This window comes from Xyrauchen texanus, chromosome 27, assembly GCF_025860055.1.
Source record: "Xyrauchen texanus isolate HMW12.3.18 chromosome 27, RBS_HiC_50CHRs, whole genome shotgun sequence".
NCBI lineage: Eukaryota > Metazoa > Chordata > Actinopteri > Cypriniformes > Catostomidae > Xyrauchen > Xyrauchen texanus.
The window spans coordinates 39,675,843-39,689,171 of record NC_068302.1 but is presented as its reverse complement, the minus strand read 5'-3'; the positions used below and the strand labels follow the sequence as shown (position 1 = coordinate 39,689,171).

Sequence of the window (13,329 nt, the reverse complement as noted above, 5' to 3'; positions counted from 1 at the left end):
AAGTGATTGTTTTGATTCATGCTGTATGGTTCTGTGTCTGTAGAGACCTCCTCCGATTCTGGACGCTCTGGGACGGGTCATTTCTGAAGCTCCTCCTGACCAATGGGAGGCCAGGTAAGACAGACAGACAGACAGTCAGTTAAAGGAATATTCTGGGATATTTTCCTCTTTAATGTCAGTGAGCTGTATCGGTGACATGCTGACAATTACCACATATGTTTTTGACTCCCTCACATTTACAGTAATGCACTTCCAATTTTAGTCAATGGGGCAAATGTACCGGAGGTTTTAAAAGCAGAAATGTGACGTTTGTCCATTTGTTAAAGCACTTACATGAACTCTGCAGCAAAACATGCATTGATATTTGATCTGCAAAGTTGTTAAATTGTCCTTTTGGAGTGGGTTTACTTTTCTAGGTGGATGAACTTCTGGTTTTGTGTTGCCGACAGATAACGTCACATCCCTTTCATGTCTATTTGTAGTATCCTTACACAGATACCAATTTAAATATTATGTTATGTTGTTGCATGCTCCACTGAAATTAATTGGAAGTGATGTGTTTTGTGTGTGCAGGTGTGGCATTGCTTTGGCTCTGAACAAACTGGCTCAGTATTTGAATGAGAGTCAGGTGACGCCACTCTTCCTGTTCTTTGTGCCGGACGCTCTGAACGACAGACACCAAGAGGTGCGACGTTGCATGCTGGATGCGGCGCTGTCCGCCCTCAACACACACGGCAAGGTACCGTATGGTGACTGACTTTTCAAGCATTCCGTACAGCCGTAAATATCCCAAACAGCATTGACTTTTGTTTTTGTCTTTTAGAACAACGTGAGCTCTCTGCTGCCTGTGTTTGAGGAGTTCCTCAAGAACGCGCCACAGGATGCCAGCTATGACTCTGTACGTCAGAGTGTGGTGATCCTCATGGGTTCTCTCGCCAAACATCTGGACAAGAGTGACCCCAAGATCAAACCCATCATGGCCAAGCTCATTACCGCGCTCTCAACTCCATCACAACAGGTCTAAATTGCTCACCTTTACGCTCCTTGTTCATTTCCTCCTTACTCTTTTCCCTTTGATTTGTTCACAGGACCCACATTTTTTACGCTTAAAATGCTCAAGCCCCCGTATACATACTTTAAGTCAGGCATATGTGGTATCGTTTGAAAGCTTAGAATTGGATCTTTTCAGAGATAACCACCTTCTGCATTTGTGTTACTTAAAATAACTAAATAAGGCCTTAAAACCTCTGCGTTGCAAATAAGCGCCGCAGGAAAAGTATGCTAAACAAATCATCATAAATATATGTTTTCCACTATTAATGTGTATAAAGTGTTATCCATCGCAAAGGCGAAGATCTCAGTTCTCTGCACATACAGGCTGTGGCTCAGGTGGTAGAGCGGGTTGTCCACTAATCGGTTGGCGGTTCGATTCCTGGCCCACACGACTCCACAAGTGTCTTGCCAAAGTGTCCTTGGGCAAGACACTGAACCCCAAGTTGCTCCCAAGGCAGGCTAGCACCTTAGCTGTTCTGCCGTCATTGGTGTGTGAATGAGATGGAGTGTAAAGCAGTGTATACCACTAAGGTTAAAAAGGCGCTATATAAATGCAGACCATTTACCATATAAATTTGAGGGGGCGGTCACAGGTCTCCACCCGCTGTTCAGAATCCTGTAGGAATCACTGGAGTCATTTTTATTCTCATATCCAACCTGTCCCAATTATTAGTACTGAATTTTCAATGTCTAATTAATCGAATCGGGGCATCTGTGCCGAGACCCAGCCCAACCACTGTATTCCAAATGTTTTGAAACCGCACGAAAGACAGAAATTTATGTTGTAATTCGCTGAAAATCTTAAACATTATAAATACCTATTAAATACATTCCCATTCCGCTTGCTTGTTGCAGATTAAAGCAGTTCAACATTTATCTGTAAATGTCATTACAGACACATGATCTGATGTCTTGCGTCCTGTTAGTCGACATTGGTATTGCAAACTCAGCTTGAAGGGGTTCATAGAGACGCATTGCTTAATTTTAACATCTTGTTTCGATCTCTGGTGTTTCACAGGTTCAGGAGTCAGTGGCGAGCTGTCTTCCTCCTCTGGTTCCTGCTATAAAGGAGGACGCTGGTGGGATGGTGAAGAAACTCCTGCAGCTTCTTCTTGAGAGTGATAAATACGCGGAGCGGAAGGGAGCGGCGTACGGTCTGGCAGGACTCGTGAAGGGTTTGGGGATCCTGTCACTCAAACAACAAGACATCATGGCAACACTGACCGACGCTATACAGGACAAGAAGAACTCCAGACGCAGAGAGGGTCAGCAGCATTTCCTATATCGAAAAAACAAAAACGACATTCGAGCTAGTGATATCAATTTTAATTTTGCGCGCTTTTTTGGCATAACAATGCAAAGCTGTGTGCAATGGGCCTCATTTATGAAACTTTCATAAATATTTGAGTAAAATGGACCTTCCCGAAAACTTTATGCCAGATTCACAAACGCTTCGTAATCCCCCAGATGCACCTGCCTGCGATGTGTTTGTTTATATGTTTAACAGCATTAGCGTTGACTATACGTTATCAACTGGACACGATTTACCATTGCCTAAGCTAAATTATGAAGCCTAAATTATAGAGTTCATATCAGATTATTAAAACTGTCCAACTGGGGGCCTGGGTAGCTCAGCGAGTAAAGATGCTGGCTACCACACCTGGAGTCGCGAGTTTGAATCCAGGGCGTGCTGAGCGACTCCAGCTAGGTCTCCTAAGCAACCAAATCGGCCCGGTTGCTAGTGAATGTATAGTCACATGGGGTACAATCCTCACGGTCCCTATAATGTGGTTCTCGCTCTTTTTGGAGCGTGTGGTGAGTTGTGCGTGGATGCAGCGGAGAATAATGTGAAGCCTCCACACGTGCTAAGTCTCCATGGTAACACGCTCAACAAGCCACGTGGTAAGATGCGCGGATTGGCGGTCTCAGACGCGGAGGCAACAGAGATTCATCCTCCACCACCTGGATTGAGGCGAGTCACTAAGCAACCACGATGACTTAGAGCACATTGGGAATTGGGCAGTCCAAATTGGGGCAGGAAGGGAGGGGAAAAAAACTGTCCAACCAGTCATGTAAGAAGCATAATTGTTCATGACAATCAAACGCAAACTTTCCATGAACTTTTCACCCCATGTCAAGCACTTCTGCTAGAAAAACAGATATGTGGAAAAAAAATATTTTGAGTAAAATATAGGGCTGTTTTCAGCGGGGGGCAGTAAGCGCAACTCCAGCTGTATAAGCAACAAACCACGCTCTGGCTTGACACCAGCGACCGCACAAGATGAGGATTGCGTTCAAACACAAGCACAATATACCAGTAATATTCATTATGATGTTAATAACGAGCATGATGCTCTCTATCTGTCTCCCTCAGGTGCTCTGTTCGCTTTCGAGATGTTGTGTAACCTGTTGGGGAAATTATTTGAGCCCTACGTGGTCCATGTTCTTCCTCATCTCCTGCTGTGTTTTGGTGATGGGAACCAGTATGTCAGAGAGGTAAAAACACACTAAATTTGTCCTTTATTCTGTGTTGTGCATCATGATCTCATGACCTTCATTGTGTTGGTGTATCAGGCTGCAGATGACTGCGCTAAAGCTGTGATGAGGAATCTCAGTGCTCACGGAGTGAAGCTGGTGCTGCCCTCTCTACTTGTGGCACTGGAGGAGGAGTCCTGGAGAACTAAAGCAGGTCAGCGTCCATATCATAAAGATATTTTTGAATATATAATGTTCTCAATGTATTCATTACTTATTAAAGACTGTATGAATCGGGGTCTGGGTAGCTCAGCATGTAAAAACGCTGACCATCACATCTGGAGTCGCACGTTCAAATCCAGGGCGTGCTGAGTGACTCCAGTCAAGCTTCCTAAGAAACCAAATTGGCCCGGTTGCTACGGTGGGTAGTCACGTTGGGGTAACCTCCTTGTGGTTGCTATAATGTGGTTCTCGCTCTCAGTGGGGCACGTGGTGAGTTGGGCATAGATGCGCGGAGAATAGGGTGAAGCTTCCACACGCGTTATGTCTCAGCGGTAATGCGCTCAACAAGCCACGTGATAAGATGCGTGGATTGACGGTCTCAGACACGTAGGCAACTGAGATTCGTCCTCCGCCACCCGGATCGAGGCTAGTCACTATGCCACCACGAGGACTTATAGCGCATTGGGAATTGGGCATTCCTAATTGGGGAGAAAATCCAAAAAGACATTATGAATCCACATTCACAACTAATTTAATTACTGTAATGTGTCATAACCTCTATAATTTCTCTAGGGTCTGTGGAGTTATTGGGTGCGATGGCGTTCTGTGCTCCGAAACAGTTGTCCTCCTGTCTGCCGAACATTGTCCCCAAACTGACGGAGGTTCTGACAGACTCTCACGTGAAGGTGCAGAAGGCCGGTCAGCAAGCGCTTAGACAGATCGGATCTGTTATTCGCAACCCTGAGATCCTGGGTATGAAGTATTGACACTTGGAGAAACGTTTGTAAAATTGGAAGAGGGAAAGTTTATTACAGTTCATACTGAAGTTTACACATTAGGAATGTTTTGATGTTTGAAAGTAGGGTAAGAGCTGTTTGTATAGATACACTGTGTGTGTGTGTGTGTGTGTGTGTGTGTGTGTGTGTGTGTGTATACAAACATATATGTGCATCATCTGTTGACTTTTCAAACCATTCAAAATGAACACACCTTTTTTGGTCAGTCAAGTTGGCAGGGTTATCAGCCAACAGTAATTGCTAGAAGGACAAGTATCGGCTGACTCATCGGCCTGGCCAATATATCGGTTTATCGCTAAATTTGTTAACACTGACTTGGTGTTCTGTCAACTGTGCAGCCATCACCCCCATCCTACTGGACGCCTTAACTGACCCATCTCAAAGGACACACCACTGTCTGCAAACTCTACTGGATACAAAGTTTGTGCACTTCATTGATGCGCCGTCTCTGGCTCTGATCATGCCCATCGTCCAGAGAGCGTTTCAGGACCGATCCACCGACACTCGCAAGATGGCCGCACAGATCATCGGAAACATGTACTCCCTTACCGACCAGAAGGTAAGAAATAACTGCCCCTTTCTATCGTAAATATAATGTCTCAAATACAGGCAATACAACATGTGGCCACCTTTTTGTTCTTGTTGTTATCGACTAAATTTGGGGTGTTTAATAAAGCACTTTTCTTAATATATTGTGTGTGTTTGCAGGATTTGTCTCCGTATCTGCCCAGTGTGATTCCAGGACTGAAGGCCTCTCTTTTGGACCCTGTGCCAGAGGTAATGAAGGCAATACTGGTCCATAGAAATTCACAATAAGGCGAATATTGTAGTTCTGCCACTAAAACACTCATAAACAAACTGTTTTTGTTTCAGTCAATTTTAAAGTAATAGTTCACCCAAAAGTAACAATTCTCTCATCGTTTACTCAGCTTAATGCCATCTCAAGCTCATATGACTTTCTCTCTTTTGTGGAACACAAACAAAGATATTTTGATGGAGATATGGGATGTTTTTGTCAATGGGGTCCAAAACGTTTACACTCCAAAAAAAAGATATAAAGGCAGCATAAAAGTAATACATGTGACTCCAGTGGTTTAATCCATGTCTTCTGAAGCGATATGATCGGTGTAATTGATCTTCTGATCAATCACGATCACCTAGGAGACTGTAGATGAAATTTCAAGTGGTCTGTTTCTCACCCAAAACCGATTTTATCTCTTCAGGAGACATGGATTAAACCACTTGAGTCATATGGATTGCTTTATGCTGCCTTTATATCTTTTTTGGAACTTTTGAAGATTTGCTACCCATTGACTTTTATTGTACAGACAAAAACACCTCATATCTCCATTAAAATATCTTAGTTTGTTCTGCAGAAAAAGAAAGTTCAACGAGTTTGAGACGGCAAAAGAGGGAGGAAATGATGAAAGTGTCTGTAACATTGTAGTTAATACTTGAAGGCAATATTGATCCATAGGAATTCATTAAAAGGGGCATTTCTACTTTTTTTTTCCTAGCACATTATAATCACTTAACTTATAATGTTTGTCAAGATTTCAGGCACCGAAACACTCACAATCAAATTGTTTTTGCATCTGCCTTTAAAGGAATAGTTTACATAAAAGGATAATTATCTCATAATTTACTCACCTTTTTAACTCTTATGACTATCTGTTTAACACAAACGAAGATATTATAATGGAGGTACGAGATGTTTTTGTTCATATAATGCAGGTCAGTGTGGTTCAACACTTTCAAACTCCAAAAAAAGACCTAAAGGTAATCAATATAACTCCATACGAGTGGTTTAATCCTTGTCACCTGTATTGATGGGATCAGTAACAGACCAAAATGTTGCTTATTATTTTTCACTTTAAATCTTGAATCTCCTTGGCGCAATTGTGATTTAAAGCTCGACTATACTCAGTTTCTCAGCCAAAACCGATTGCATCGCTTCAGAAGACATAAATCACTCCTATAAAGTTTTAAGGATTATCTTAATCTTTTTTTGGGATCTTGAAAGTTTTAAACCCCATTGACTTGCATTGTACAAAGAAATACACCTCGTGTCTTCGTTTGTGGTTGGTGGTATGTTAAGGAACTCATGGTTGTGATGTCATCATTTCAGAAAGAATCCTATTTGCAGACTGTTTTCAATAAAAGTCACATAGTACCTAAAAGTCTCTGTCTCCCTCAGGTTCGAACCGTGTCTGCTAAGGCTCTGGGTGCTATGGTGAAGGGGATGGGCGAGTCTTCCTTTGAAGATCTGCTGCCGTGGCTCATGGAGACGCTGGCGTCAGAACAGAGCTCCGTTGACCGGTCCGGTGCTGCTCAAGGTCAGTGCTGATTTATTTACCGGAACAACAGAGGGCAGCAGAGAGCTGTTGCAAAACCATTAAACCAGTGAATTTCCCTTATGCTGCAGTATTTGTGCAGCGCTGTATTGAAATCCCTCATATATTTATTTGTCTTTTTTAAACTCATTTCTTAATCTACCAGGCATTAAAGCTGAACTCTACATTTTGTGGTTACTTTCCCCCTGTCTGTTCCTGTGTTTTAGGTCTGGCTGAGGTGATGGCAGCGTTAGGTGTAGAGAAGCTCGATAAACTGATGCCAGACGTTGTTCAGACGGCCAGTAAAGTCGACATCGCCTCTCACGTCAGAGACGGATACATCATGCTGTTCATCTACCTGCCGCTCACCTTTGGAGACAAATTCACCCCATTTGTGGGTCCCATCATTCCCTGTATCCTCAAGGTAAGACGTACTTACTTTTATAACATACTTAACCATCTCACATTGTGTGTTGTTATGAGTTCAGATCGGAGCCGTGGCCTAGTGGTTACTGCATGTGATTCAGTCATGAACCAGATATTGCCAGGTTTGAATTCAAATTGTTTATTAAAGGAACAGTTCACACAAAAATTTAAATTCTCTCATAATTGACTCACCCTCATGCCATCCCAGATGTGTATGACTTTCTTTCTTCTGCAGAACACAAACAAAGATTTTTAGAACAATATCTCAGCTCTGTAGGTCCTTACAATGCAAGTGAATGGTGACCAGAAATTTGAAGCTCCAAAAAGCACATAAAGGCAGCATAAAAATAATCTATATGACTACAGTGGTTTAATCCATGTCTTCAGAAGCGATCTAACCGGTAATGGGTGAGAACAGACCAAAATATATCTCTTTTTTCACGGTACATCTTGCCATTGCAGTCTCAAGGCACTATCATGAGTTCAAGCTCGATTATACTTCCTAGTGTTTGACACATACGCCGACCCTGCTTCTGAAACCGCGTACTGTCACAGTATTTTGATGAAAAACACTTCTTGGCCGGTAAAAAAGTACACTCTTTGGTATGCGAGAAGCAGTATGAATAGAATTGGGACATACTAACATCTGGGAACGTACGCATGGTCCCGTGACCAGAATATATGGCATGACAACAACAACTGTGAAAATAATCCTCTCAAGTTTACATTTACATTTACATTTATGCATTTGGCAGACGCTTTTATCCAAAGCGACTTACAGTGCACTTATTACAGGGACAATCCCCCCGGAGCAACCTGGAGTTAAGTGCCTTGCTCAAGGGCCCAACAGTGGCATCTTGGTGGTGCTGGGGCTTGAACCCCCGACCTTCTGGTCAGTAACCCTGAGCCTCAACCACTGAGCCACCACTGCCCCAGTAGCTTGTTGAAGTTTGGTTCAACAAGCGTTGTTTAAGCACAATGAGCAACATTCTTTGTGTGTACATGCACTTACTGTTGAAAACAGTCTTCCACACCCGTTTCTCAGCCATTTGTTTTAAATCCAGCATTTGACCGTGACGTCGAAGCGGCTTCCAAATCATTGTGGGATAGGAAAGTGTTCAACTGATCCAGACTTACATTTGCATTTATTCATTTGGCAGACGCTTTTATCCAAAGCTACTTACAAAAGAGGAAAACATCAGCGAATCATCTTAAGGGGACAGTGGTACGAAAAGTGCCATTCTACAAAGTTTCACTATCATCAGAATACAAAACAGATTTAAGTGCTACAAGAATTTATAAAAAAAATATATATATTTTAGTGACCGGTTAAGTGCTCTTGGAAAAGATTTTAGCCATTTTTTGAAGATAGAGAGTGAGTCTGCTTCACGGATGGAGTTGGGAAGGTCATTCCACCACCGTGGTATGATGAAACTGAAAGTCTGGGAAAGTGTTTTGGTGCCTCTTTGTTTTGGTACAACAAGGCGACATTCCTTAGCCGACCGTAGGCTTCTGGTGGGAACGTAGCTCTGCAGAAAAGTTTTTAGGTACACTACAGATTCCCGCTGGAAGTAGTAGGTCATCCAGGCATTTCTCGCTTACTGTCTTATGAATACTATGGATTCAGACATACTACTCCGCTAGCATACTGTTTTTGGCATACTGTATAGTTGGGAATTATGGATATTCGGATGCAGGAAGAGTGCTAGATGGTGCTAGGAAGTGTAATCGAGACATTTTGATCTGTTCTCATATTAAACCGATTAGATCACTTCAGAAGACATTGATTAAACCACATGTCTGTATGGATTACTTTCATGCTGCCTTTATATGCTTTTTGGAGCTTCAAAGTTTTGGACCCCATTCACTTGCATTGTATGGACCTACAGAGCGGAGATATTCTTCTAAAAATATTAATTTGTGTTCTGCAGAATATAGTAGTGGGCTAAAGCGCATAACTGGTAATCAGAAGGTCGCTGGTTCGATCCCCACAGCCACCACCATTGTGTCCTTGAGTAAGACACTTAACTCCAGGTTGCTCCGGGGGGATTATCCCTGTAATAAGTGCACTGTAAGTCGCTTTGGATAAAAGCATCTGCCAAATGCATAAATGTAAATGTAAAACCGATATATCGGTCTACCTCTAATTTGCACTGTAATCTTGTTGTCGTGCACTTGTTTGAGTTTCCTGGACATAGATAAGCATGTGTGTATCATTCTGTGTGTGTTCAGGCACTGGCTGATGAGAACGAGTATGTGAGAGACACAGCTCTGCGTGCAGGTCAACGCATCATCAGCATGTACGCTGAGACAGCCATCGCTCTACTGCTACCCGAACTCGAGCAAGGCCTGTTTGATGACCTCTGGAGAATCAGGTACGATTTTTTTTTCACTGTATTACGGAGTATGTAATGGATTTTATATACACTAACCCTACCCCTAAACCTCACACAACCCTGTTAATATCAATAGATTTAAAGTCAAACGTGATTTGGCCCATTTTTGAGCCTTTTTAACTTGTGAGGACCACCTAAAATGCTCTTGCTAGTCAATTATGTTGTTTCACTATATTAGTGAGGACACTTTCAAAAGTTTGGCCTTCACAAGTAACCAACACATTCCCTTCACCCTTACTGTCCCTTTACAAGTCTGAAAGAGTTTGGATGTGGTTGTCATAGTGATGGATGCTGATGCTGAGTTTTTGTGTTCTCTTAGATTCAGCTCGGTGCAGTTGCTAGGAGACCTGCTGTTCCATATCTCCGGTGTAACGGGGAAAATGACAACGGAAACCGCATCAGAGGATGACAATTTTGGCACAGCCCAGTCCAACAAGGTAACACATAATGAGCCCTTGGAATATACCACGATACCTGACTTCACCCTGGTGTTGGTACATTTAAGACAAGGTCTGACAGCAGTGCTTTCATTAGAACTAGGCAACATCCCTCACTTCCTGTTGTCCCTGTGTTCTGGAATGTCATTGAGTGGAAATGTGTATAGATATTGTATTTTAATGAATTTCTCCAGGCCATTATCGGAGCTCTGGGTCCGGAGAGACGCAACCGTGTGCTGTCTGGCCTGTATATGGGCCGTTCAGACACACAGCTGGTGGTGAGACAGGCGTCTCTTCATGTGTGGAAGATCGTAGTGTCGAACACGCCCCGCACGCTGCGAGAAATCCTGCCCACCCTGTTCACACTGCTGCTGGGCTTCCTGGCCTCCACGTGTCCAGATAAGAGAACGGTACAACACAACAGTATATCTAAATATGCATCACTCCTGATTGATTGTTTATCCTTGTCTTTATACAGTAAATTCCTTTATCCCTGTTATGTTGTCTTGTGCAAGATGGCATGATTAACTAGATGTCCTATGTGTGCTGCTCCAGATTGCTGCTCGTACTTTGGGTGATCTTGTGAGAAAACTGGGTGAGAAGATCCTGCCTGAGATCATTCCCATCCTGGAGGAGGGTCTGCGCTCGGACAAGAGCGACGAGAGGCAGGGAGTGTGTATCGGCCTGAGCGAGATAATGAAGTCAACCAGCAGAGATGCAGTAGGTCCTGCAGTGATACAAACCAGATAAAATACGATTGTTATTGTGGTTGTTGTTAACTGACGTTCCATGGTGTTTATGGCAGGTTTTGGTGTTTTCCGAGTCTCTGGTCCCGACTGTGAGGAAGGCCCTGTGTGATCCTCTGGAGGAAGTGCGTGAAGCGGCCGCTAAAACCTTCGAGCAGCTGCACTCGACCATCGGTCACCAGGCGCTTGATGACATTCTGCCTGCACTGCTTAAACAACTGGTACTGCTGTTAGCCGACAGTCTTCCCATTTACATCTCAATTCCTCATCACTTCATTCCTAGTTTTCATCCCTTCTTCCTTCCTTCCCTTCTTGTTTCCTTCCATCCCTTTTTCCTTCCTTTCCTCCATCCTTCTTTCCATCCTTTTCTCCTTCCTTTCCTCCTTCCCTCTTTTCTTCTTTACCATCCTTCTTTCCATCCTTCCTTTTTGATTTCCTTCCCTGCCTCCTTCGCTTCTTTTTTCTTTCCTTCCCTCTTCGTTCTCATCTTCCTTCCTTTTTTCTTCCCTTATTCCTTCCTTCCCTTCTTGTATCCTTCCATCCCTTTTTCCTTCCTTCCCCCCTTCATTCCTTTCTTCCTTCCTTTTGATTTCCTTCCTGCCCTCTTCCCTTTCTACCTTCCTTTCCATCCTTTCTTCCTTTCATCCCTTTTGATTTCCTTCCCTGCCTCCTTCACTTCTTTTTTCTTTCCTTCCCTCTCCCTTCCATCTCATCTTCCATCTTTCCTTTTTTCCTTATTCCTTCCTTTCTTTCTTTTCCCTCCCTCCTTCATTCCTTTCTTCCCTTTTGATTTCCTTCCCTCCCTCCTCCTTTCCACCCTTTTCTCCTTCCTTTCCTTCCTTTCTTCCTTCCTTTTGATTTCCTTCCCTGCCTCCTTCACTTCTTTTCCTTTCCTTCTCATCTTCCATCCTTTTCTCCTTCCCTTCCATCCTTTCTTCCTTTTCTCCTTCCTTTCTTCTTTCCTTCCTTCCCTCTTCCTTCTCATCTTCCATCTTTCCTTTTTTCCTTATTCCTTCCTTTCTTTCTTTTCCCTCCCCCCTCCATTCCCTCCCTCTTTCCTTCCTTCCTTCCCTCTTCTTCCTTTCCTCCTTCCTTCCCTCTTTTCTTCCTTTCTTTACTTTTTCCTTCCCTGCCTCCTCCTTTTTTCTTTCCTTCCTTCCCTCTTCCTTCCGTCTCATCTTCCTTCTTTCCTATTTCTTCCTTTCTTACTTTTCCCTCCCTCCTTCATTCCTTCCTTCCTTCCCTCCCTCTTTCCTTCCTACATTACTTCCTTCTTTCCATCCTTTCTTCCTTTCCTTATTTTCCTTCTCTCCTTTCTTCCTTTCCTCTGGTCTTCCTTCCCTTTGTTCTTTACCTCCCTGATTCCTTCCCTCTTTCCTCCTTCCTTCTCATCTTCCTTTTTCCTTATCTCTTCCTTGCCTACATTCCTTCTTTCCTTTCTTACTTTCCCTCCCTTTTTCCTTCCCTCACTCCTTCCTTGCTTCCCTATTTCTTTCCTTACCTTCTTCCTACATTCTTCCTTCTGTCTTCATTCCTTCCCTCCTTCCTTCCCTTCTCTGTTTCTCCCTTCCTCTCTTCTCATCTTCCTTTCTTCCTTCCTTTTTTCCTCAAGTATTGAAATTTCTTTAGTAAATACAGAATTTTTTGGACTTAAAATATTTAATTGCACTCAAAAAGAGCCATTTTTATTCATCCTATAAAATATTTTTGAAGTGTGTTTATGTTGTGACACATAATTGTTGTTTTCAGGAGGATGAGGAGACGTCAGAGTTTGCATTGGATGGGTTGAAACAGGTCATGGCTGTGAAGAGTCGCTCGGTGCTGCCTTACCTGGTGCCCAAGGTGAATTCTCACGCTCACATTCAGTCTTAATTCATTTGTGCACGAACCTAAAGATTTTTAAACATCAGCATAAAGTTTGGCCCACATTGCAGCTTATTCTGACTGAGAGTGTTTGATTGACATGTAAAGCAACCAGTTCACTGCTTGTGACATTTAGGTGCTGGTAAATCTGAATCCATCCTGTCTGCTTGTGGATTTATTGTTCACTCTTATTTACTGTTAATTGAAGGTGTCTGTTCAAGATAGTGATGTTGTCCTAATTATCTTGGTCTGTGTTTATTTTTATGCTCTGTAGCTGACGGCTCCTCCTGTAAACACTCGTGTTCTCGCCTTCCTGTCTGCGGTGGCGGGAGACGCTCTGACGCGTCACCTCGGGGTGATTTTACCAGCACTGCTCTCATCGCTTAAAGACAAGCTTGGCACAGAGGAAGCCCTGCAGGTAAACACGACAGCTGTCAGTAATATCTACTCAATCATATTTCACACAAGCCTTGAATCTTTATTCTAAAAACAGAGCTGCTCTGTTACTGAATGTGTGAAAGTAGAGTTTAGAGTCCAGACTTATCACTCATAGAGTCTTAAAGGTCTATACAAGAGAAACG

At 43.1% G+C, this 13,329-nt stretch overlaps 1 protein-coding gene across 2 annotated transcripts in view; it reads left to right on the top strand.

The window, feature by feature from the left end:
* LOC127621346 (eIF-2-alpha kinase activator GCN1-like) overlaps positions 1–13,329 on the top strand; it is a 51,472-nt gene that overhangs the window by 28,514 nt on the left and 9,629 nt on the right. For both annotated transcript variants that reach the window (XM_052094911.1, XM_052094910.1), the window contains exons 31-48: positions 44–114; positions 574–739; positions 824–1,018; positions 2,072–2,318; positions 3,428–3,549; positions 3,628–3,742; positions 4,324–4,503; positions 4,886–5,106; positions 5,256–5,324; positions 6,745–6,883; positions 7,108–7,304; positions 9,539–9,681; positions 10,022–10,139; positions 10,334–10,549; positions 10,695–10,859; positions 10,945–11,106; positions 12,635–12,727; positions 13,023–13,166. In XM_052094911.1, coding sequence (XP_051950871.1) covers positions 44–114; positions 574–739; positions 824–1,018; positions 2,072–2,318; positions 3,428–3,549; positions 3,628–3,742; positions 4,324–4,503; positions 4,886–5,106; positions 5,256–5,324; positions 6,745–6,883; positions 7,108–7,304; positions 9,539–9,681; positions 10,022–10,139; positions 10,334–10,549; positions 10,695–10,859; positions 10,945–11,106; positions 12,635–12,727; positions 13,023–13,166 — 2,763 coding nt within the window. The remainder of the gene's footprint in view (positions 1–43; positions 115–573; positions 740–823; positions 1,019–2,071; positions 2,319–3,427; positions 3,550–3,627; positions 3,743–4,323; positions 4,504–4,885; positions 5,107–5,255; positions 5,325–6,744; positions 6,884–7,107; positions 7,305–9,538; positions 9,682–10,021; positions 10,140–10,333; positions 10,550–10,694; positions 10,860–10,944; positions 11,107–12,634; positions 12,728–13,022; positions 13,167–13,329) is intronic.